Source organism: Melanerpes formicivorus, unplaced genomic scaffold (assembly GCF_026170545.1).
Source record: "Melanerpes formicivorus ecotype bairdi unplaced genomic scaffold, bMelFor1.0.p_v2 SCAF_134, whole genome shotgun sequence".
Classification (NCBI taxonomy): Eukaryota; Metazoa; Chordata; class Aves; order Piciformes; family Picidae; genus Melanerpes; species Melanerpes formicivorus.
In genome coordinates, this window is record NW_027142486.1 from 7,066 (window position 1) to 30,958 (window position 23,893).

The window sequence follows — 23,893 nt, forward strand, 5'->3', positions numbered from 1 at the left end:
TGGTAACCAGAAAGTTAATTTATCCCATATTTCTTTAAATCCACAAGAAGTATCATCTAAAGAAATCTGATGTAATATCTGATTGTGGTTTACAATCGCCTGTAAATCTGTTTCCACTCGTTCATCTAGATTAACATAACTACAACAACTTACATTTATGACTACACATACACCCCCTTCCTTAACATATAAAAAATCCAAAGCTAATCTATTCTGAGTAGACATTTTCGAGAGACTATTGATTTCAATTTGCTGCGCTTTTATTGCATCTGTGCTTGCATTTACTATGATTTCAACTGTAGCAGAAAAGTTTACTATTGCTTTTTCAAGTTCAAGTCTTTTCTCTCCGGTCTGATCAAGATTCCACACATGGGAACATGGTTTTTGATTTCGATTGGACTACTTATGTACAAATAGGGTTAGGATCAAAATTAGGCTCCACCAAGTATATGTGAACTCTGCCTCCTCGGCCTGCTGGGGTGCAACCAGCAGCCGGGTGTATTTTCTTCTCGGCAGCAGTTACATTCTTCAGGAGCCCTACAGATTTTTTAACTCCTTAACCCACTTCAAAATTCCATTTGGAGTCTCTTCTCTACTTCCTTGGTTAGTTCGTTTACCATTTCCCATTGTGCTTTTGTTATTTCAATTCCTCTGCCTTCAAAATCTTATGTCTCTTACTTTTCCTTTTACTAATCCTTTTAATTATTCCTGATATTTCCCAACTAAAATTTCTCTAGTCTTTATTTCCCACTTATGCCAATCCCTTTCAATAATTTTCCATGGGGATTTAAATCCTTTTTCTCACCACAAAATAGGTTTTCTGTATTTACCAGCCCAAACTGCCTATTTTCAAATTCAGCATTCAGGACAAATTTTTTTTTTTTTTTTTTTTTTTTTTTTTTTTTTTTTTGATTGATGCTTTTGACCCCAGATTATCATAACAGTTATTGTGATCGATGTTCGACTTCATGGGAAATGCTGTTTCCTCTCAGTCTTGGTTCTTCTGCACATTAGTGAAGGAATAGTTGTTAAAATTAATACCTATTTACTACAAACCTTAACTTATGCTAATACCAAAAATCCTTAAACCCTTAAAAAACTATGTTAAAATTAATCCATCAAATCAGTGTCTAAAAAGAAATAAAATTGGTACATTAACTAAAAAACACTTTCCAAAATTAAAAGCTGTTTATACATTCCTTAACTATATTACATGGAGCTCCTTTGAAATGCCTAGGCAGACAACTAAGAAGGTTCGAACCAAAAGAAAATCTTACAATTTGAACTCTTAACTAAGTGCATACACCTTACTGCAATTACTATGTACTAAGTACTTATAAATACCAAATGCTTACTTATTCATTATGCTTATTAGAAAAACTTAACAAAACTCTAAATAACAAATCTCTAAAAGACGTTACAATCAGAAATGACAAAATGAGTACTGTTGCTTTAAATCAAAACAGAGTAGTGCGGCTAAAGCCGCTGCGGGGGAAAGGGGTGGGGGCTGCTGCCGTGGCAGCTGCTCCGCTGCTGCTGTCGGTGCTGTCGGTATCAGTGGTGCGTCAGCCGGTACCGCCTTGGTCGGAGCCGTCGGTATCCGCGGGGGCCGGCAGGGCTCGCGGGAGGAGAGCGGTGGCAGGAACGCTGTAACCGCGAGCCTCCAAGCGCGCCATTTTTTCTAAGAGGGGCCGTAAAGCAAAGTCGGCGCTGTTTGGATTCCTCGCTGCCGGTATTGTCTTCCGAGTCCGAGCCGTCGCTGGCGATGTCAGAGGAAGGTTCCCCGCTGTGTGCAAACGGCAGTGGTGACGGCTGGTAAACGCGGTGCGGTCGCCGCAAGATGTATCGGGGGCGGCCCCGGTCGATCGGTCGACAGTTCTCAGACACGTCTTTCAGCTGCAACTCAGATACACCTGGCGCTGCATCTCGTCCTGACAAAGTTGCTCTAACTGCAGCAGCCATTCGCTGTTTCAGTTCGTAGGTTTTAACACAGTTCATGCATTCTCGCCACGACTTTTGCAGCTTTACAGCAGTTTTATCACCATCTATAACCAAGTCCCACAACTTGTTCCTGTATTCTCTCCAACAAGCTTCATCAAAATAACTATCTCCGCTAGGGAAATGCCCTAAAGCGGATCTATGGGCCAAAAGTCCGGGCATTACTTTAGACGATATCTCCGCCTTACGCTTTTCGATGACACTGTATTTCGTCTGATGACTGCTTATAGGGTCGGCCTTGCCCTTTCGAGTTTGTGCGCAAAGGTACTAAGGCTGCCATAACCTGTTGACTATGCTCAAGCTGTTTTGTCATTGTCATTGACAACACCTCAGCCTGTTTTTGTAATCCCTTATCAATCACCTCCGTCAGCATGGCCATCGGATTGCTTGGCAAGTCCTGAGCCCTCTGCAACAATTCGGCTACTGTCCATCTAGGATCTGCTGATGTAATAAGCTGCTGTGTCTGCTGGTTCCCATTCTGCATTAAACACTGCCTTAAAATTGCCTCTCGGATACCTTCTCCTACGCTTGCTGCTCTAAGTGTGGCAAGCGACTTATCCACAAATTCGCCAAGAGGTTCCTGTCTACCTTGCTTAATTCCCATATAGTGAGGATTTGCATTTCCATCCTTCTGCTTTTCAAAAACCCTCCTTACTATCTGGGCTGATGCTTGCAAAACAGGCGGCTGTAAAAGTGCCTGTAACTCTGGTCTCTCATACTGTCCCGTTCCACACAACTGATCTACTGTTACATCAAATAGTGGGTCATCTTGCTGTCTTTGTACTCCAGCTGATTGTCTAGCTAGGTGTTCCCACTCATTCAAAAATGTCATAAATTGAGATGCTGTTAGGATCAGCTTCATAACATTATAAGAATCTCTAGGTAACATATTATAGTTCATGTAAATAAAATCAATCATCTGTCTAGCTGGTTCAGATTGAACCCCAAATTGACTCGCAGTCTGTCGTAATTGAGATAACAATTTCCATGGCAATTGGGTTACATCAGCCTGAAAAACATTTTGCTCCCCAGGGACCTGTGTATACATTACTGGAAGAACTTGATGTGAAGCAGCCAGCCGGCTAAGCCCTTCCTGATCTCCTTCGGCGTTTAAGTGTTCTGCAACCTTTCGCCAATACTCTGCGTGCTTTCTCGCATGATCTTTAACACCACCTCCAGGATCTATCGCCCTGTTTGTCTCCTCTCCCTCACTTACTTTCTCCTCCTGTACAATTTGCTCAGCTAAAAGATACGGGGAAGGCTCCTCAGCAGAGTCCTGTGTTACAGATTGTAATTCGACTCTGCCACCTAACCCTTTTACACACGCAGCCTTCTCCTTTCTTAAATAATCCTGAACCTCTTCTGACAAAGGCAACCCAGCATGTGTAACACTTGCTCCATTTGGGTCCGTATAATCTAATCGTACCCTGGCTTGATAAGCTGCCACTTGCTCAGCACGATGCTGATCCAATGCTGTCATAACCGTCTTCCACCATTTTCCACACTCCTTTGCTCGTTTTTCATCATCTAAGCCATGCAGCCACAAGTCTTGTCCAGACTTTTTCCACTGCAATTTTTCAAACACCTCATTTGGGTCCTTAAAATATCCTAACTCTTCTGCATAGCTTAACAACGGCACCAACTCCTTTTTAAAATTTAACTTACACTGTCGCTTTTCTAAAAAGCATTTAAATAAATCATACGCTGCCTGCCTATCCATAACCGTATTTAAACGTTAATACCTGTGCGCACAGACCTCGTTTAAGCAGTTTCCGGCTCTACAGCGTCTTCGGCTTCAAGGCTGTCTTCCCTTTTCTTGCAGCCTCCGGTACTGCTATCCCGGGCCGGCCGTCTTCTTGCCTCCCGGCTTACTGCGAATCTCCCAACGTCCCGAAGAACTTCTTAAACCCTAACGTTTGTCTTCATTAGGGTCCCGTGTTCGAGCGCCACTTACTGCAAGAAGGGGGCCGCTTTAACGACCAATTTGATCAGCGGATTCCACTTTATTGAGCATCAGACACATCTTATATACAGTTTGCTATAATTATGCCCACTTGGCAACATACTATTGGTTGCTCTCTAAAAGGTTACATCATTGTTTTCACAACTCTGTGGAATTCTTCTATCCGGCCTAATTGCTCTCTTTCCCAGATCTCGCCTCTTCCTTATCTCGCTTGCCTCCCATCTCAGGGGCAGCTGGACTTCAGCATACCAAGCAATCAGCACTTTCTCACATCTCCTTTCTGCCAGTATATTATCAACAGAGAATTCTTCAAGGCCTGAATTGCAGGTGTTCCTGGGACCCATGTCCCCTCTTGTCCGACAACAGTGGGGACCACTGAGGGCATTGGCAAAGCTTAAAGCCCTCATCAGAGATGACCTCTTCATCACCATGGCTGTGGCCATTGTCTCTGCAACCAGAAGGTAGCTGAACTTCATTCACAAAGACCTCATTGCCTCCCTGCCCCACCCAGCAGTGTCACACCATAGACCTGCTCCAGACATTGCAAATCCTCACATCCCACTGCCCCAGAAAGAGCCCTGAGCCATGTCTGAGGGACAGGATCTCCCTTCCAAGGGGCTGGGGGCCAGGACTTGGCCCTTTGGCTTGATCAAGCCCATCCAGGTTTGCTCAGCATCAGAGCAACCCTGGCACCGTCTTGAGCTCCAGGTTGTTGCTCTTGCTTCTGCTTTTCTGCTCTAACAAGCCCCTGGGGAGGCTTTGTCAGTGATGGTCCTCAGTGGGACCCATTAAGGCTCCAGCAAAGTTGGCAGTTGGCATTTGGCTTCCTGAGAGGTTTCTTCAGCTTGCTCTCAGTCTCTCAGACTCATGGACTCGACACCAAGGCCACCAGAGGAGTCATTAAATGCCTGGGGCTGGTCCTCTGCTGCTGAGCTGGGTCAGGCTCCTGGGCTGGAGGGAGCTGCTGGCAAGCAGGCAGCACTGCAGAGAGACAGCTCTGCCCAGGAGCTGCTCCTCTGCACAGGGCAGCAAGGCTGAGGGCACTGTCAGGACATCTCAAGGAGATGAGGAAGGCAGAGAGAGATGCAAGGTAGGCAGGACAGGTTGGGAGCTGAGAGCTCAAAGAGGAGAAAGCTTCCCAGCCCTGGGTGTGGTGAGTCTGTGGTGCAGGAGGATGGATTTGCAGTTTGTGGAGCTTGTAAAGCTGCCACATCCCACAGCCTCTGGGATCTCTCTCTTCTAGAGAGGGGCAGGAGATGCTCCAGAGCAGAGCTTCCCATCTGCACCATCAGAGACACAGGACAGGACAGCTGCCTCCTGCTGGGATGACTGCAAGGCTGTGAAGCTTGGAGTGCACAAACTTCCTGAACAGAAGGAGAAGTAAATGTGAGAGGATTGTCTGGGAAATAGCCAAGGAGTTGTCTGAAGGAATTCTCTCCTAACCTGTGTGATGTCTTCTCCTCTTCCAACAGTCCTCCATGCCCAGAGACAGACCATGTCCAACAGCAGCTCCATCACCCACTTCCTCCTGCTGGCATTCACAGGCACAAGGCAGCTGCAGCTCCTGCACTTCTGGCTCTTCCTGGCCACCTACCTGGCTGCCCTGCTGGGTAACAGTCTCATCATCACCACCATAGCCTGGGACCACCACCTCCACACCCCCATGTACTTCTTCCTCCTCAACCTCGCCCTCATTGACCTGGGCTACATCTCCAACACTGTCCCCAAATCCATGGCCAATTTCCTCTGGGACACCAGGGACATCTCCTATGCAGGATGTGCTGCTCAGGTCTTTTTTATTGTTGTTTTCTTTTCAGGAGAGCTTTATCTCCTCACCATCATGGCCTACGATCGCTACGCTGCCATCTGCAGACCCCTGCACTATGAGACCCTCCTGGGCAGCAGAGTTTGTGTCCTCCTGGCAGCAGCTGCCTGGGTCTGTGGCTTTCTCACTGCTCTGCTGCACACAGCCAACACATTTTCCCTGCCCCTCTGCCAGGGCAATGCTGTGGAGCAGTTCTTCTGTGAAGTCCCCCAGATCCTCAAGCTCTGCTGCTCCACCTCCTACCTCAGGAAACTCAGGTTAATCGTGCTCAGTTCCTGTTTGTTCCTTGTCTGTTTTATGTTCATTGTGGTGTCCTATGCGCAGATCTTCAGGGCAGTGCTGAGGATCCCCTCTGAGCAGGGACGCCACAAAGCCTTTGCCACCTGCCTGCCTCACCTGGCTGTGGTCTCCCTATTTATCACCACTGGCTTCTTTGCCCACCTGAAGCCCCTTTCCATCTCCTCCCCATCCCTGGATCTGGTGATGGCAGTTCTGTACTCGGTGGTGCCTCCAGCAGTGAACCCTCTCATCTACAGCCTGAGGAACCAGGAGATGAAGGCTGCCCTCAGCAAACTGATCCTTGGGTGTTTTCAGAAGCAATAAACTCTTTGTCTTCTCCTGCAGAGCAGTTCTGATGCCTCTCAGAGCAGGCCCAGCCTGGCTCCTGTACCTTTTGCTTCAGGTGGTGGATTTTGACTTGTGAGGATGCTGTCATCTCCTCTCTCTTTTCTTTCTCCCCCAGGGTTTGTGAAAGAGGAGCTGTGCTCCTTGTTTGTTTAAACAAAATCAAAGGCCTTTCAATAACAGTTTCCTGCCCCAAATCCTTCTTCCAAGACTTTGCTGGAACTTCAGGGACAGTTTCCCAAGTGCCCAAGAGAGTGTCTCATAGATGAAGGCAGCAGTGACCAGCTAAACCATGGGAGTGTGCAGGGGTGGGGCAGGCAGAACTGTTCTGCAGACAGAGGCCTCCTGAGAGAGATGTGAAGGAGCAGCAGAGCAGGAGCAGGTTCAAAGCTGTTTGCTGGATCTGAGCCTGGGAAAGCTGCCACAGGTCAATCACCCTGGAGCAGTGGTACAGCTTGAAGGGGGAACTGCAGCCTAGTCCCTGACTGCAAGAACTGAAAGTAAAATAAATGACCATTGGCTGTGAAAGGAAAAGAATGATGAGGTCTGTAGAATTAATTTGACTGCTAATGGGCACACAGAGCAGAGGCATCAACAGTTCTTTCTCTTTTCTCCTCCTCTCACTTCTGCTTGCAACCTCTCTCCCTGTGGGAGCTTCAGGCTGTGCCTAGAAAATTTTCCACAGATCTTGAACAGAAGGTTGTAGAATGTAAATAAATTGCTGCTCTTTCTCTCATCCTTTGTTTCCAGGGAGTTAAGAAGGGGGCAGGGAAGGGGAAGCTATTACCTGCCCTGGTTTGTGTCTGGGGGGGTTCTTGTGGTGTTTCTAAACTGTAAATACCTGTAAATATTGTAAATATCGTAAATATCGTATATTTTGTACATATTTGTTGCATTTCATTGTAGATTGTGGTTTTGCTTGCAAACCCAGCTTCATTTGCTCCCAGCTGAGCTGCTCTGGCAATTTCATGTTGGGGGGAATTTTCAACCCACCACACTCTCTCTCTCAAGGCCTTGCCAGGGGATCTCTGTTTTGACTCCTGTGAGAAGGAGCAGGAAGGAGGAAGGGAGTAGGGGAGGAGGTGAACTGTGCCCTGGATCCCTCCAGGGGGTTCTGAGAAGTTTCTGTGCTGTTTATAAACTGTATCTATCAAATATTGTGCATCTGTTGTGTATTTTGTACCTACTCATTACATTTCACAGCTCTAGATTTTAGTTTGCTTGTAACTAGAGCTTCACTTCCTTCCATCCCAAACTGAGCTAGGTCTGGCAATTTTATTCGTGTGTGTGAATTCTCTCAGATTAGTTGGGAGGTGAGATTTTCAACCTACCCCAACTAGCTCCTCACAGCCACCATTTCCAGCCCTGGCCTCTCACCTCAGATTGCATTGCTTCTTTGGACATGGACTCAGTAGCTCAGTGTAGCAGTTTGGGCTGGGTGCCCTCTGCTGTGTTCATACGAGGGGGTACTTCCTGTGTCCAAAAGGCCAGCCCTGTGGCTGGACACAGGAACCTAGGCATTTCATCCCATAATGAGATGGGGAAAGACTCTGAACATGCTGAGGTGAGGAAGGAGTTCATGGGGCCAGCTCAGATGTGGCCACCTGAGGGAGCTCTGACATCTCTGTGTGTGGCTGTGCTTTGCCTGAGCACATCCAGCGGTAAGTTGATGCCGAACCTGCCGGTCTGGACACGGAGAGCAGAAATGCAACCAACAGCCAGGTGTGAGGAGGTGACACTGGCACAGGGGGGCAAAGTGGCCCAGAGCTGCAGAGCCAGTGGCTCTTTATTGCCATGTAGATGAATGTTACAGATGCACTTTCCCACAGCCTGCCTCCTTCAGCCACTGATTTATCTCCATTTCAGCAGGTGCCCTTCTCCCCAGCTGCCTTTCCCTGCCCTTCAAAATGCAGCACTCTGCCATTTTCTGCTCCCAGCCTTTTCTCACACGGTTTACAAGTGCAACATTGCTTATCACCTCCAGGGCCTCACACACACAAAAGGCCACCTAAACATTTGGTTATCACTTCCCTTTTGGGTTCCCACATCTCCCCCTTCTTTGTTTTTTAATTCTGAGTCTATGGCATCCTGGTATCCAGTCCTGATTCCAATGTCTCCTGGTCTCATTTACATGTGATCAGACTCATAGCATAGAATCAGGCTTAGGTTGGTTGACTTCCAGCTTTGTAGGCACAGCCATCACTGCAGTCAGCTTTCATTTGGCTGTCCTCATTGCAGGCAGGGGACGTCAGGTGCATGGGACTTGTGCCAACCACAGGCTGCTTGGCCTGTTCTCCCCTCCTGGATGGATGTCTTGCAACACAGAGATTCATCCCTCATGTCAATGTCGGTATAGCTGTCTCCACCACTCAACACCTCTTGGGTTGCAGCTTCTAGCCAAGGCCAATCCAGTCTTGCCCTTGACCATGGGAGGAGAGGCTTGGTGGGTCCCAGCCCTTTCACCTGGTTGTTAACACAGAACCTCACCTGCCTGATCTGGTGACAAATGGCTATCAGGGCAAGGCAGAGGCAGATCCAGGTGAGCAGAAGAACCACATCAGGGTGTAGCAGGGGTTTTGAAGCTGCTGGTGGCTGTGGGCTTCCCAGGGGTGTTTTGCCTGACCATTTCTGCATGGTCAGCTGAGGCGCTGAACATTGCATCTCCACAAGAAGCATTTCAGACCTTAGCAGTATCTGATGCTGCAGATTCTCTCCTCCTCACTCAGCACAAAGCTCTCCTTAAACTGAATAAGGGAGAGACTCAGACCATGTTTTGCCCTCATCTGCTCTAACTTCTGGGAATGCCACAGGATCCTAATTTCTCTGTGCTTCCTTAAAACATGCACACCTCAGCCCCTGAGATGCCTCAGGCAGGGGAGGAGAGCTTGAGTAAAAAGCTCAGCCAGGCAGCTGAGCACAAGCAGCAGGGGGCCTGGAGGCCCTTGTTGATTCTCCACTGGTGTCTGCACTCTTTCCATCCCAACTCTGCTCCTCTGGAGAAGCTGTGGGAATTGTATCTGTCTGCTGTGTTATGATTATGATTAATGAGAAACTAAGAAGGCAAATATGCCTTATTAGGGCATATTGCAGTGGGGGGGGCAACTGATAGACTGACTTTAGGGAGTAGAACCTCAAGCAATGCTCAGCTGAGAGAAGGAAATGGTTTAGCTCTTGTGGGCCATATACCCTGGGAACAAACTGCAGCGGTGTAGAGAGCAAAAAGCATTTAGCTGATTACCAATGACCTTTGCGACTGGGTGCTGGGTGCCAACTGATGCTCTGCTCCTCACAGGCTCAAGAGCAGGGTTCTGGCTGGCTCACCAAGCTGACACAGTGCATTAACTTAATGACCCCACACCAACATGACCACTAAGCAGTATCCTTTATTGCATCACACACAGCCTGCACTGGAGCTCTGCCAAAGGCTGGGAGCCCTGAGCAAGGCAACCACACTGCTCATGGAAGGCTGAACAAGACAGATGCATTACAAGGCTACCAACTTCTTGAAAGAGAGAAAGTCCTTTCACTGCCTGGTCTTGGATGCTTTCCAAACACCATGCAGTCCTGATCCTCTCTTTCCAGTTGTTTCTTCTCATTGGTCTGGGGCCAGTTTCACAGGTTCCAAGCCAGAGACTGCTTCCCTGTGTCTCTCTGCAGCTGCAATGCTATCTAAGCCCAAGGCATTACCATTACCTAGCTTAATTGAAACTACTTCTAGTTGTGCCTCAAAACCTATTTCCTATGCTACTGGAGAAGCTTTTTCTAACAGAAAGAAAACAGAAGAGGAAGAAAAACCATTAGGAAGTGTCCTTCCTTCAGCACAATGCACAGAACTAGTCATCATCAGCAGTATCCTGCACTATGCTTAGAGGCTCATCCTCAGGCGTTCCAGAAGCAAGACCTGTGGAGAAGAAAGGAAAAAACTTCTCTGCCTGGCTGCTGCCCCCAGCAATGGTAAAAGTGTGCAGAGCTCTTTTCTTATGGACATCATAAACCGACAGCTGCTTGGCTGAGACGTCCAGGAAGAGCCCAATCTTTTGTGGCCTCCCACCCACACTCAAACGGGACCATGGCTCCACGAAGGCCCAGCAGTCTCGCCCATCTACAAGCCCTATGGCCCAGAAGCCATTCTCAGGGGACAGAGTCAATGCCCCTTTGCGACTCACAGACTCCCGCGCAACACCCAAGGTCCAGCTTTTCCTCCTGCCAACATCCACTTGCCAGTAGTGCCTGCCCGAGGTGTATCCTTCCTTTGCCAGCACAAACAGGTGGCTGTCAAACCTCAGATCATTCCTGGGAACGTCCCTGAGGGCCCCAGTGTCTTTCACACTCTTGCCCGCCTCAGAGATCTCCAGTCTGGGGTGAGCTGTGTCCGCATCCAGGGTGACATCCCCTGCAACCACCAAGTCATGCCATCAGGAACAGTCAGCACAAACTCTGCATTCCTGAGACTTTCTCCTCTGTGTCCTCATCCACCTCTCCCTTGCTCTTCCTTCCCCCTCCATGCTTAGGTGCACCTGGCAGCCTCTTGCCTCAGGGGACCTCCAGCTTCTCTCCTCCCATCCCTTCCATGTCCCTCCCTCGGGCTGCTGACCAGGAATTGCTGGGGGGATGGCCTGAGGAGAAGGATCAGGAGCTGGCCATGCAGCTCCTCCTTGGCAACACCAGAACTACAATAGATTTTTATAAGCCTGAGGAGCTGCAATCAGAATGGCCAAAGGATGTCCTGTGTCACAGAATGGGAGGAGGAAGCTGGAGAGATCAGGGATCAGGCTGGCAGGCAGCTGAAACCCACCTGCCAATCACTGCAGACACTCAGTGGCCAGCAAGAGCTGCTAAAATACAGACCCAAAATGTTCAGTAACTGCTGAAAACTGGTGTGTGGGAGCAGAGCCTGCTGGGAATGATGGTGGAGGACAGCCAAGTCTTGAACCAGCTGGACACAAGTCTCATGGCTATGGAAATGCAGGACCAGAAACTGGAATTTGGGTTGGGGTCATGGTGAAGTCCTTAGCACAGCCTGAAGGAGATTTTCAATCTCACCTCAACTCAGATTTAAAGAGTAAGGAACTGAGCCTTCAGTGGAGCAAGAGCAGCTGCAGACACTTCTCCAGAGCCTTGAAAGAGGGCAAGGCCAGGAGTGGGAGGCAGGGCCTGAAGCAACCAATGCTGGTTGACCATCCCTCTTCCCCATAGCTGGGATGGCTCCTGTCAAGCTCAGGCAGGGGCTGTGGCAGCACACAACCAAGTCCAAAGCTCTCAAAGAATCCCTGCCCTGAGCATGTTCCTCAGCCAAGAGCTCTCTGAGCACTGGGAGCTGCTTGCCAGAGCTGCACTCCCAGTGAGTGCTCAGCTGTACCATTGCCCTGCTGCTTACCTTGGTAGCGCTGGATCCTGAAAAGCTCTGTGGGAAGAGAGGAAAGCAGCCATGAGTGGATTTGCCAAGGCTGGCTGATCAAATTGAGAGAATTCCAGCAAAGGTGTGACACATTGATGCTCACATTCCTAAGAGCAAAGCTACTGAGGAACAACACCACAACCATCAGGCAGATCTGGCTGCAAGAGTTTCTCAAGTAGACATGGACTCTAATCTTGATCTCAACTGGAAACACCGAAGTGAGATGTTCTGAGCTCGGTGGGCTCACGATTCGTCAGGACATCAAGGCAGAGATGCAACATACCAGTGGGCTCGTGACAGATCCATAGACATTTCCATGGATGCTATCACACAAGTCATCCATGAGTGTGACATTTGTGCTGCCATTAAGCAGGCAGAACGAATTAAGCCCTTGTGGTATGGTGACAGGTGGTCCAAGTATGGTGAAGCTTGGCAGATTGACTACATCACTCTACCACGTTCTCGTTCTGGTAAGCAATACGTGCTTACTATGGTAGAAGCAAACACTGGATGGTTGGAAACTTATCCAGTTCCATATGCAACCACACACAACACCATTCTGGGTCTGGAGAGACAGATCCTGTGGAGACACGGAACTCCAGAGAGGATTGAGTCAGACAACGGAACTCATTTCAAGAACAACCTTGTAAAGAACTGGGCCAAAGAGCACGGTATTGAGTGGATATTCCATATTCCCTACTATGCACCAGCTGCAGGGAAGATAGAAGGCTACAATGGTTTGCTAAAGACCACTCTTAAAGCCATGGGAGGTGGATCTTTGAAAAGCTGGGAAAAAACATTTAGCACAAGCAACCTGGCTGGTAAATAGTAGAGGTTCAGTGAACTGAGCTGGACCTGCACACTCAGATCTGCTACAGAAAGTAGAAGGTGATAGAGTTCCTGTTGTTAGAGAAAACAATCTCTTAGGCAAAACTGTTTGAGTATTTTCTCCCTCAGGAGAGGCCAAACCTATCCAAGGGGTGGTTTCAGCTGAAGGTCCGGGTCACACTTATTGGGTAATGCAAGAGAATGGTGAAATTCAGTGTATTCCACAAGGAAATATAACTTTAGCTGAAAGAGTTTAATTTCAGAGTGTTGTACAGATACAACATTGCACCCAAAGGAAGAATCCATGAGGTGCACAAACCCTGAGAGTCCTGAGAGTCCCTGTTCCTTTCCTTGCCTCATCTGCAGAGAGACAAACTTTTGTGTTTTCTTAATACCTGGTTTTTGGAACTCTGAATCATCTACATCTGAGGACAGCCAGAATGGACTGAGAGCTTTATTTACTAATTGTTGTAGGTATTGCTTTAGATTAGAGGGATAGTATTAACAGCCAATGCAATTGTTTAGAAGGGGTGGATTGTGGTGGTTTTAGGCTATGCCTTTAAAATATAGCTGCAGATTTCAAGCAGAAAAGTAGAAAAGTATAAGTAAATCACTATTGGGTGTAAAAAGGACGACAAAAGATTATTCTGAACAAATTCATTGGATAAATGGCTGGGATAAAAGCCATTCCCCCTTCCCTTCTCTGCCCTTCTGATCTTGGCTGTTTTGCTTTGCTCAGTAGATAATGTGCTTCTGGCTGGCCTTGGGATAAGTCTTACCCAGTGCCTTTTTGCTCTCCGCCCTCTCTCTCCCCCTCTTGGAACAGGGTGGAACTTGAGGGAGCAGTGGAATAGGCTTCTCTGGTCTTTTGGCCAGGAGGGGTTTCATGTTGTTTGCTACTTGTAAATATCTGTATAATATTGTAAATCCTGTATGGTTTGTACATATTCATTGCATTCCACTGTAGAGTGTAGGTTTTGCTTGTAAGTACAGCTTCATTTGCTTCTCACTGAGTTGGTCTGGCAGAGAGTTAATGCTGGGGGGAAACTTCAACCCCCCACAGGCCCTGGGCAGCCTGATCCAGCTGGAGGTGTCCCTGCTCGCTGCAGAGGGGTTAGACAAGACAGCCTTTGAGGGTGCCTTCCAGCCTCATGCTTTCTGCCTCTCTGACTCTCTGTGCTGATCCTGCTCACCTTGATTGTTCTGCAGGTCTGCTCTGAGGATCTGAAAGTCGTGGCGAGTTGCCTCCTGCAGAATCTGCACATTCTGTACAGCCTTCAGGAGAGTTTTCATCAGCTCCACATTCTTTCCTGGGAAGAAACAACAGTGCCACCAGGACAATGGCCTTGCCTCCCCTGAGGGAAACTCTTGTCCCACCAGTGGCACAGGGCCTTTCCTCACAGAAGGGGCCAACAAGATGCTGAACTTTTTTCTGCCAAGGAGGATCCAGTCCCAGAAGATGCTACACACTGCTTCCAAAGACAAGGGAGAGAAGAGAGGCCTTGAGCACCTGCAGTGTCCACATAAGCATGCAGCTGGCCCTGGGACAGGGCACACAAGAATTCCTGAAGGAAGGATCTGGAGGTGCTGGAAGGTGTCCAGAGAAGGGCCACGAGAAGGAGCAGAGGGATGGAGCTGCTCTGCTATAAGGACATATGGATGGAGCTGCTCTGCTATAAGGACATATGGATGGAGCTGCTCTGCTATAAGACTGAGAGTTGGGGTTGTGCAATCTGGAGAGGAGAAGGCTCCAGGAAACCTTCGTGTGGCCTTCCAGGATCTGAAAGGTGCTACAAGAAAGCTGGGGAGGGACTTTTGAGAGTGTCAGGGAGTGATAGGACTGGGGGGGATGGAGCAAAAGTAGAAGTGGGGAGATTCAGATTGGATGTCAGGGGCCCTGCTCACCTAGTTTGTTCTCAAGGCTCTGAAGGTTTCTCTGGGTGGATTCCTGCATGTCCTGCACAGCTTTCTGGAGAGTTTCCATTTGTTGGGAGAGCTTCTGGAAGTCTGATGGGGGACTTGTTGAACTTGCTGTACTTCCTGTGAAGAAAATATTGTGTCACTGGGACACTGCTGGTACCTGGAGATCATCTGTCTGCCATGAAGATGCCCAAGAGCTCTGATTGAAGGCCCCTGCTAAAGCATCTTTCCCAGGCCTCTCCTGTGGGTGATTTCTCTCTCCTCATTCCCCCTTAGAAATCTTCACCTCACAGGGATTCAATTGCACCTTGAAGGTGCCACCTGGGAAGGGTTCTCACTTGGCCCTCTGCCTGCTCAAAGTGTTCCCAGCAGAGCCCTGTGCTCAGGGGCATGGCCAGGCCCTGTTCCCGTGGAACTTCATCTCCTACTTTCTCAGCAGCACCAAAGGAAGCTCACTGCTTCCCCACCACCCAAAGGCACAGCCAGAGAAGGAGCCCAGGCCATGCTCCTTGCCAGGTGTTCCTTGAGGGAAGAACACTGCCCTGCCAAGATGCCAGCTGGCCAGAGCAGGGGCAGGGCAACTCCTTGCCTTAGAACCTGGGGAGGATGGGACTGCAGAGCCCAGACTGTGCTGGGAAAAGCCCCCTGCCCAGGCAGCTCTGCACACTGGCAGCCTGGAGTCCCAGACACCTGCCTGGATGGGCAACATAACTAAGGACTTGCTGGAGGCCTTTGGGAGTGGCCATTCCTGGAGTGGGGAGTTGGCTTCATCTGAGTGTGGTGGGCCCTCAGGCATGGGAAGCCTCCAGCCCTCCTTGCTCAGAAGGCTTTTGTTCCTAGGTGCTGTTGGTCACTCCTGGCACTCACCAAAAGAGAAACCGTGTGAAGGATTTCCTGCAAAAGAGTTTAGAGTAATTAGTGTCCTCCTCTTCCCATGGGATGGGAGAGGAGCTCACAGAGTCCCACCTTGTCCAGCTGTTTGCAGCTGGGCAGGAGGCTCCAGAGATCTTCAAGCCCAGTCCCTATGCCAGAGCAGGACCATAGAATCCAGCACAGGAACACAGCCAGATGGGGCTGGAAAGTCTCCAGAGGAGACTCCACAACCTCTCTGGGCAGCCTGCTCCAGGGCTCTGTGACCCTCACAGTGAAGAAGTTCCTCCTCATGTTGAGATGGAACCTCCTGTGCTGGAGTTTACATCCATTGCCCCCTGTCCTACCCCAGGGTGCAACTGAGCAGAGCCTGTCCCTGTCCCCTCCTTCCTGACCCCCAGCCCTCAGCTATTGATAGACATGGATCAGATCCCTCTCAGGCTTCTGCTCTCTCCAGACTAAACAGCCCCAGGACTCTCAGCCTCTCCTCACCAGGCAGTGCTGCAGTCCCTTCAGCATCTTTGTAGCCCTTCCTTGGACTCTCTCCAGCAGATCTCTGTCCCTCCTGAACTGGGGAACCCAGAGCTAGATGCAATATTCCAGGTGAGGCCTCACCAGGGCAGAGCAGAGGGGCAGGGAGAACCTCCCTGGATCTGCTGGACACACTCCTAATGCACCCCAGGACCCCCTTAGCCTTCTTGGCCACCAGGGCACATTGTTGCCCCATGCAGAACTTGCTGCCCACCAGCACTCCCAGGTCCTTCTCCACAGGGCTGCTCCCCAGCAGATCCCTTCCCAACCTGCCCTGCTGCAGTTGATTCTTCCTTCCCAGCTGCAGGACTCTGTACCTGTCCTTGTTGAGCCTCATTAGGTTCCTCTCTGCCCAGCTCTCAGTCTGCCCAGGTCTGTGAAATGCCTCACAGCCCTCAGGTGCAGCAGGCCCCTCCCTCTGACCAAATTCCTCCCACCCCAAAGGCCTTGGCTTCAGCTGTGCTCTTGAAGGGAACTTGCAGGTGACTTGCTCAGAGGGATTGACCTCCACTGGCCTTGCACAGAGCCAGAGTCCAGAGGCTCCAAAGGATGTCCCCAGGCAAGACCAATGGGACTCAACAAACTTATCTAGGTCTTGGGAGGGTTCAAGTTTCAAAGGCCATTTAGGTTCAGAGCCTCTGAGATGTTTCATCCATATCAAAGCAAAAATAAAAAGGAAAACACAAATGGAAAAGGAAATGAACAAAGACCTTTCCCTAAAGAAGGAGTAGAGTGGATGGAACAGCTTCCTGGGACACACAGATCCCTCCTGGTCCCACTCCATCCTCCCAGGGACCCAGGGCTTTCAGTGACTCCTTTGCCTTTCTACCCCTGCCCAAAGAGAACAAACCTAGTTCTTACCAAACATCTCCTTGCTCTTTCTGCCTTCCTGTGCCTTTCCTCAAGGGTCAAAGAGTGACCAAAAACTCTGTGGTGGGTTCAGGGCTAGAGAACAGAAGGCAGAGTTGGTGACACCTTCTGATGGACTCCCAGCAGATCCCTGCCCCATCTCAGGTGCAGGGGAGCCCTCTGGGAATCCTCACTCCATGCCCATCCTAAGCAAAAAGGGTAAATGAAAAAAGCCACCACAACAGCAGGCCCAGCTGGCACAGCAGTCTCTGGATGTAAGTGTGGATTGTCCCTGGCTGCAGCCCTTAGGAGAGTGGCTGCAGCAGGAGGCAGCACTCACCATGGGGCAGCTGCAGGAGCAGAGAGGAGTCTTGGGCAGGAACAAGAGGCTGAAGCAGGCAGATGGCTCCCCTTAAACAGGCTGTGGGCAGGAAGGGGGAGTGGAAGAGACCTTGAGCCGGGGACCCCTCCCCCTGGGAGTCTCTCTGCCCACCTGGGTCAGGTTTCTTTGTCCACCTGGGGCAAAATCCTTCCCAGCTGCTCCAGGGATGGCTGGGACCTGACACACCCTGGCCCTTGTCTTTTCCTCCCTGGGCCCTGCAGGGAACAGCTCTGCTGCTAGTGCCTCCAGTTCCTTGCTGCCTGCCCCTGAGGAGACCTGGGGGATGAGCAGGGCCTGCTGGCCCCTGTGTGCAGGGCTTGCAGGAAAGCAAGAGAGTGCTGCTCTTGCAGCCCCACAGCAGCACAGCCTTCAGGGCAGGAGGAGAGACACTTACCTGCCTGAGCCACCCAAGGGGGACAGTGACACAGGACAGCTGAAATTCCACCTGCAGAAGGGAAGGAAAAGGCACAGAAGACTGAGGCACTGGAGTTGAAATTCAGCCTTCCTCTGCCTCCAGATCCCTCCTCTGCCCCCAGGCCCTGCCTCCCCTTCGGGGCAAGGTGTTGGTACTGGAGGCAACCAGGTGCCAAGGGAGCTTTGATGCTCCAGAGAGTTTGAAGCCAAGCAGACCCTCACCGGATGCCCACTGCCCAGCACCAGAATGGAGCTCATGGCAGGAGAAAAGCTGCACCCTGCCTGCTGTCAGGGAGGACAAAGTGCACCCCTGCAGCCTAGGGATCAGAGATGACCTTTGCTCAGCTGGTGAAGGGCTCAGCTTTGAACAGTTGATATAGTTTATGATCAAATTTATAAGCTGGAAATATGATAAAATATGTGTGGTAGTGAGAAAAGTTCAGTTCTCCCCACACACAAAACCACAACTAACTCAGTTGGAGAAGCAAAATGGAAAGGAGCTGTATTTTACAAGCAGGATGCAATGTGGTGAATACATACACAATATACAGTATTTACAGTATATACAAAAATACACAGGGTAGAATGTAACACAGAAAAAACTCTCCCTCCCCTCGATGGAGGAAGGTGCCTCCCAAACCCCCTTTTTCCCCTTCCTCCTTTTTTTCCCAAAAGGGGTTAGAGAGAGAAAGGATATTAAGGGAAATTTTGTTAGTTCAAAGCAGTTAAGGGAAGAAAAAAAAAAAAGTTAGTCTCTTATCTCATTAGTCCAAGATCAAAAACTGCCAGAAGAGAGACAGCAGCTGTCCGGACTCAGACTGCATGGACAGACTGCACAGACTGACTGAAACAAACAGAACTAAAACTAAAAATCCTAAAGTTACATTCCCACTGATCTAATAATGAAATTCATTCAGAATTAGCTTTGTTTTCCTTTTTACACCAAAACATTCAGCTAGAGTGTTTCAGTAATTGTCTCTTCTTAAAGGCATAGCCTAAAGCTGTCACAATATGGATATGATTTATTAGAGATCACAAATTATTTCTCTGAGCTAGTTTGATCACTGAGCTAGTTTGGAGTCACTACTCGCTCAAAAGAATAGTGAAGAGGTGATTGGGAACAGTCAGCATGGCTTTGCCAAGGGCAAATCCTGCCTGACCACCCTGGTTGCCTTCTATGAGCAGGTGACAAAATTAATAGACGAGGGGAGAGCAACTGATGTCGTTTACCTGGACCTGAGCAAAGCCTTCGACACTGTCCCACACCACATCCTGGTCTCCAAACTGGTGACACATGGGTTTGATTGGTGGACCACTAGATGGATAAGGAACTGGCTTGATGGCCGCACCCAAAGAGTGGCTGTCAATGGCTCCATGTCCCAGTGGAGGCCAGGGACAAGCAGAGTCCCTCAGGGATCAGTCCTGGGACCTGTCTTATTCAACATCTTTGTGGGGGACATGGACAGTGGCATTGAGTGCACCCTCAGCAAGTTTTCTGATGACACCGAGCTGTGTGGTGCAGCAGACACGCTGGAGGGAAGGGAGGCCATCCAGAGGGACCTTGACAGGCGGGAGAGGTGGGCACAAGCCAACCTCATGAAGTTCAATAAGAGCAAGTGCAGGGTCCTGCATCTGGGTCGAGGCAATCCCAGGCACAAATCCAGGCTGGGCAGGGACTGGCTGGAGGGTAGCCCTGAGGAGAGAGACTTGGGGGTGCTGGTGGACAAAAAGCTCAACAGGAGCTCTCAGTGTGCACTTGCAGCCCGCAAAGCCAATCAGATCCTGGGCTGCATCAGGAGAAGTGTGGCTAGCAGGCCGAGGGAGGTGATCCTCCCCCTCTGCTCAGCCCTGGTGAGACCCCACCTGGAGTACTGTGTCCAGTTCTGGAGCCCCTATTACAAGAGGGATGTGGAGGTGCTGGAACGTGTCCAGAGAAGGGCCACAAGGATGATCAGAGGGCTGGAGCACCTCTCCTGTGAGGACAGACTGAAGGAGTTGGGGCTGTACAGTCTGCAGAAGAGAAGGCTCCGAGGTGACCTAATTGTGGCCTTCCAGTATCTGAAGGGGGCTACAGGAAGGCTGGGGAGGGACTGCTCAGGATCTCAGGTAGTGATAGGACTAGGGGGAATGGAATGAAGCTGGAGGTGGGGAGATTCAGGCTGGAGGTGAGGAGGAGGTTCTTCACCATGAGAGTGGTGAAACCCTGGAATGGGTTGTCCAGGGAGGTGGTCGAGGCCCCGTCCCTGGGGGTGTTTAAGAGCAGGCTGGATGAGGCTCTGTCCAGCCTGATCTAGTGTGGGGTGTCCCTGCCCATGGCAGGGGGGTTGGAACTAGATGATCCTTGTGGTCCCTTCCAACCCTGAATGAAACTATGAAACTATGAAACTATGAAACTATGATCAGGTTCATTTGCCTGGCCCATGGCAGGCTGAGCACACAAGATAGGAAGCTAATAAACAGTGGAATGACAGCATAGGAAAATGAGAAACTTGGAATACAGAGAAACAAACTGGAAACTCTTACAAGCACAAAAACAAAGGGCAGTGCCGCCTTGGGTGGTGAGATGGAGCCCTCAGCTTACAAGGGAGCTAAGCAACAGGTAAACATGTTTTAAACCTTAGAGATAACCAGGTAAATTAGCCTGAGTTACTCACGAACCGCTGAGTTGTTATCACCAAAACCTTTGCTGGATGAAGCGATGCTCTGAGTTGCAATTTGTAATCCAAAAGGCAAATTCCAAAGTTAGAAGAAGTAAGAGAGAGAGAGAGAGGAGCTGCTATGGCAAAGATCTGTGACTCACACAGGGTGCTAGAAAAAAGAAGCCAATCACCCTGATGACAGGAGAGCAATGTAGGTGCTTGTTGCCACCTTGAATCCCATTAACGAACAGGGTGTGGGCTCTGAAATCTTCCCCTATAAATTCCCTTTTTGAAAACTGAACGGCCCAATGGCAGATCACCTGTTCAAATCCAGCCAATCAATTCAAAATGTTGTCTGGTGGGCAAAGTGCAGACACCTTCATAAATAGCCTCTGACATGTGCAGTTGCCTATCTGAACTGTGAGGCACAGAGTTCAGCTTCCACCCCCCCAGGCAGCCTCAACAGCAACTGCCTATTGGCTCCTCGACCTCCATCCTAGACCCTGCAATGGGGAGGGAGGAGAAAGGTCAGTGGCCAGACAGGTTTAGCAGGTTTGTTAATACTTCTTCCATGACAATCCACCCCAATGGCATTGGACAGATCTGTGTTTAATGAGCTGGGAATGATTATTACTTAATTGCCTTTACGTATACTCCTTGCGGGTTTTCATTTCCCTATAGCAGACAGCAATGTACTCAGCTATTTCACAGCAACGTTACACAACCATACAAGCTCTAAGTCTATAGCAGGGTCTTAATTAGAGCAATGTCACTCTGAGTCAAATCAGTGTTTGTCCAGTGCTGAATGGGTCTCTGATGGGGAGTTGTCTCTTCCAGTTGTCCAACGTCGATGAGTCTCTGGAGAAGCATCCTCTCTGGTTGCCCACCCCAATGATGGGCTTTAGTCCCTGGATGACTGGTCTTCCTCATTCACGGTCCCAGTCTCCCTGTTCCAAGTGCTGGCTGGAACCGGGCTCCATGCTGTATGGAGGCAGAACTCACTTCAGTGTGTAGCAACCAGGCAGGTTAAGTCAACGGTTGGGAACAACCCATTGCACACTGCTGCGATGAGTCCTTCCCTTAGCATCCAGTGCTTCCCATGCGTGTAACCCTCGGGGTTTGGCCAATGTCATGGGCACTATACCAACTGATGGCAGCTTCACTATTACAGGTTGGCCCACCTGTAATTAGAATAGAATAGTACAGTATCATAGTATTGTCCCTGTCCCTGGCATTGTCTTCCATAACATCAGGAGTGTGGCTAGAGGCCCTTGCAGTGAAGACTGAGGTAAAGAAGTTATTAAGTACCTCAGCCTTTTCCTCATCACTTGTGACCATGTCACCAGTTTCCTTTCTGAGGGGACCCACACCTTCCCTAGTCTTCTTCTTGCCATTCATATACCTGTAGAAGTTCTTAGTGTTCCCTTTAACCTCCCTGGCTGGATTCAATTCAAACTCTGCTTTGGCTTTCCTAACCAGGACTCTTGCTGCTCGGGCAGCTTCCTTATATTCCCCCCTGCTCTTGCTGTCCTTCCCTCCACTGCCTGTAGAGTTTCTTTTTAAGTAATAGTGTGTCCAGTAACTCCTTGCTCATCCAGGCAGGCCTCCTAGCATTCTTACCTGCTTTCCTCTTTGTTGGTATACAGAGCTCCTGGACACAGAGGAGGTGGTCCTTGAATATTGACCAGCTGTCCTGGGTCCCTCTTCCCTCTAGGGCATTGTCCCACAACACTTTGGCTAGCAGATCCCTGAAGCAATCAAAGTCTGCATGCCTAAAGTCTAGGGTCATAAGCTTAGAATACTTCCTCCTGATTGCCCTGAGGAGATTAAATTCAACTGCTTCACGGTCACTGCAGCCAAGCCTGTCTCTGAGCCTCACATTGCTTACCAGCCCTTCCCTGTTGGTGAGAACAAGGTCCAGCATAGCACCTTTTCTTGTTGGTTCCTCTACCATTTGGAGGAGGAAGTTGTCTTCTATGCAGTCCAGGAACATCCTGGATTGCTGGTGCCTTGCTGTGTTGTCCCTCCAGCAGATGTCAGGGTGGTTGAAGTCACCCATGAGGACCAGGGCTTGTGACCTGGAAGCCGCTTCTATTTGCCTGTGGAGGGCCTCATCTGCTTGGATCTGCTGGTCAGGTGGCCTGTAGGAGACCCCCACAGTAATATCTCCTTCCCTTGTCTTGCCTTTAATTTTAACCCATGCACTCTCAACCAGCTCATCATCCCTCCCCAGGTGGAGCTCCACTGATTCCAGATGGTTATTGACATAGAGGGCAACACCTCCTCCTCTCCTTCCCTGCCTATGCTTCCTAAAGAGTTTATACCCATCTATGCCTACATTCCAGTCATGGGATTCATCCCACCAAGTTTCAGTAACAGCCACTATGTCGTGGCATCCCAGCAGCACAGTGGCCCTTAACTCATCCTGTTGCCCAAGCTGCTCGCATTCGCATAGAAGCACTTCAGCTGGGCTGGCCCTGTCCTCCTCTTGTGCCAATTCCCCTTGGTTTCCACAGAATGTCCTGGTGGATCATTTGTGGCTTGCCTCAGGGCAGCAAGTTGAGAGCCCTTACCAGCTCTCCTTCTCTCTGCTGCTGGTGAGCTGCGCCTCTGTTTGTCACCAGCCAGCAGGAGACTATTAACCCCTTCCCCCTTCAAACCTAGTTCAAAACCCTATCAATGAGCCCTGCCAATTCCTGCCCCAAGATTCTTTTCCCCCTCTGGGACAAGTGTGTCCCATAAGTTGTTTTCAGCTCAGGTGCCTTGAAAACCAATCCATGATTGTGGAATCCAAAGCCCTGTCGATGGCACCAGCCCCTGAGCTATGAATTGACCTGTTGGCCCTTCCTCAGTGTTTCCTTATCCATTGCTGGTGTTAGAGGGATGGCAGAGAACACGACTTGAGCCCCTGATCCCTTTAGCAGTTGCCCTAAGGTTCTGAAGTCTTTTTTAATAGATTGTGAGCCTCTCATTGTTACATCGTCACTGCCCACCTGAAAGACCAGCAGTGGGTAGTAGTCTGAAGGGCTCACGAGGTTGGGAATTCTATCTACAATGTCTTTTACTTGGGCACCAGGGAGGCAGCTGACCTCTCTATGAAATGGGTCTGGTCTGCATATTGGGCCCTCTGTTCCCTTCAGTAGGGAGTCTCCTATAACGATGACCCTACGAGGTTTCTTTTCTGGGTAAGTTTTGATGGCTGGCCTGAGGCAACCTGTCATTGGTGCAGCTTCTGACCTTCTTGAGTCCTCGACCTTACCAATGACCTGTTCCTCCTGCAGAGCCTCATACCTGTTCTTTAATTGCACTGTAGGCAGCGTGATGCTCAAAGTAGCAGACTTTCTCCATTTGCATTTCTTCCATCGGGCAGAGACCTGTTCCCATTGGCCCAGCTCATGTGGGTTACTACAGAGAGGTTGAGAGGCTTGCTGGTGGGAAGGTATCAAACTCCCTGTTCCACTAAGAGTTACCCCCTGTTCTGGTTTAGAAGAGGTTAGATTATGGGAATAGTCAATTTTCCATTTGCCATCTCTTCTAGCTCTTAGCCTTTCCACCTCTTCTTTTAGTTCGACCACCATGTTCATCAGATCACTGACCTGCTCACACCTGACACAGAAGATGTTCCTTCCATCCTCCACATCGAGTGCCAGGT

At 49.6% G+C, this 23,893-nt stretch overlaps 2 protein-coding genes across 2 annotated transcripts; one reads left to right on the forward strand and one right to left on the reverse strand.

The window, feature by feature from the left end:
• The first annotated feature begins 5,140 nt into the window (after positions 1–5,140).
• LOC137456669 (olfactory receptor 14A16-like) lies at positions 5,141–6,389 on the forward strand. The gene is made up of 2 exons (XM_068168227.1): positions 5,141–5,347; positions 5,434–6,389. Exon 2 carries the CDS (start codon positions 5,457–5,459, stop codon positions 6,387–6,389), a length of 933 nt encoding a protein of 310 aa, XP_068024328.1. The 5' UTR covers positions 5,141–5,347; positions 5,434–5,456.
• Positions 6,390–9,773: 3,384 nt separating this feature from the next.
• On the reverse strand, positions 9,774–23,604 carry LOC137456670 (E3 ubiquitin-protein ligase TRIM39-like). The gene is made up of 8 exons (XM_068168228.1): positions 23,533–23,604; positions 20,257–20,338; positions 17,583–17,633; positions 15,424–15,450; positions 14,542–14,676; positions 13,830–13,946; positions 11,788–11,814; positions 9,774–10,803 (listed from the first exon to the last, which is right to left on the reverse strand). The coding sequence occupies exons 1-8, from the start codon at positions 23,602–23,604 to the stop codon at positions 10,244–10,246; spliced, it is 1,071 nt and encodes a 356-aa protein (XP_068024329.1). The 3' UTR covers positions 9,774–10,243.
• Between the last annotated feature and the right edge of the window lie 289 nt (positions 23,605–23,893).

Excerpts from the sequence above, each read along its gene's own strand:
- LOC137456669 (XM_068168227.1), top strand. The coding sequence starts at position 5,457 with ATGTCCAACAGCAGCTCCATCACCCACTTCCTCCTGCTGGCATTCACA.
- LOC137456670 (XM_068168228.1), bottom strand. The coding sequence starts at position 23,604 with ATGGAAGAAATGCAAATGGAGAAAGTCTGCTACTTTGAGCATCACGCT. Across the intron at positions 20,339-23,532 it reads ACAGTGCAATTAAAGAACAG|AATTTGCCTTTTGGATTACA; the intron begins GTATGAGGCTCT and ends TTCTAACTTTGG. Across the intron at positions 17,634-20,256 it reads TGATAACAACTCAGCGGTTC|GTGGAATTTCAGCTGTCCTG; the intron begins GTGAGTAACTCA and ends TCCCTTCTGCAG.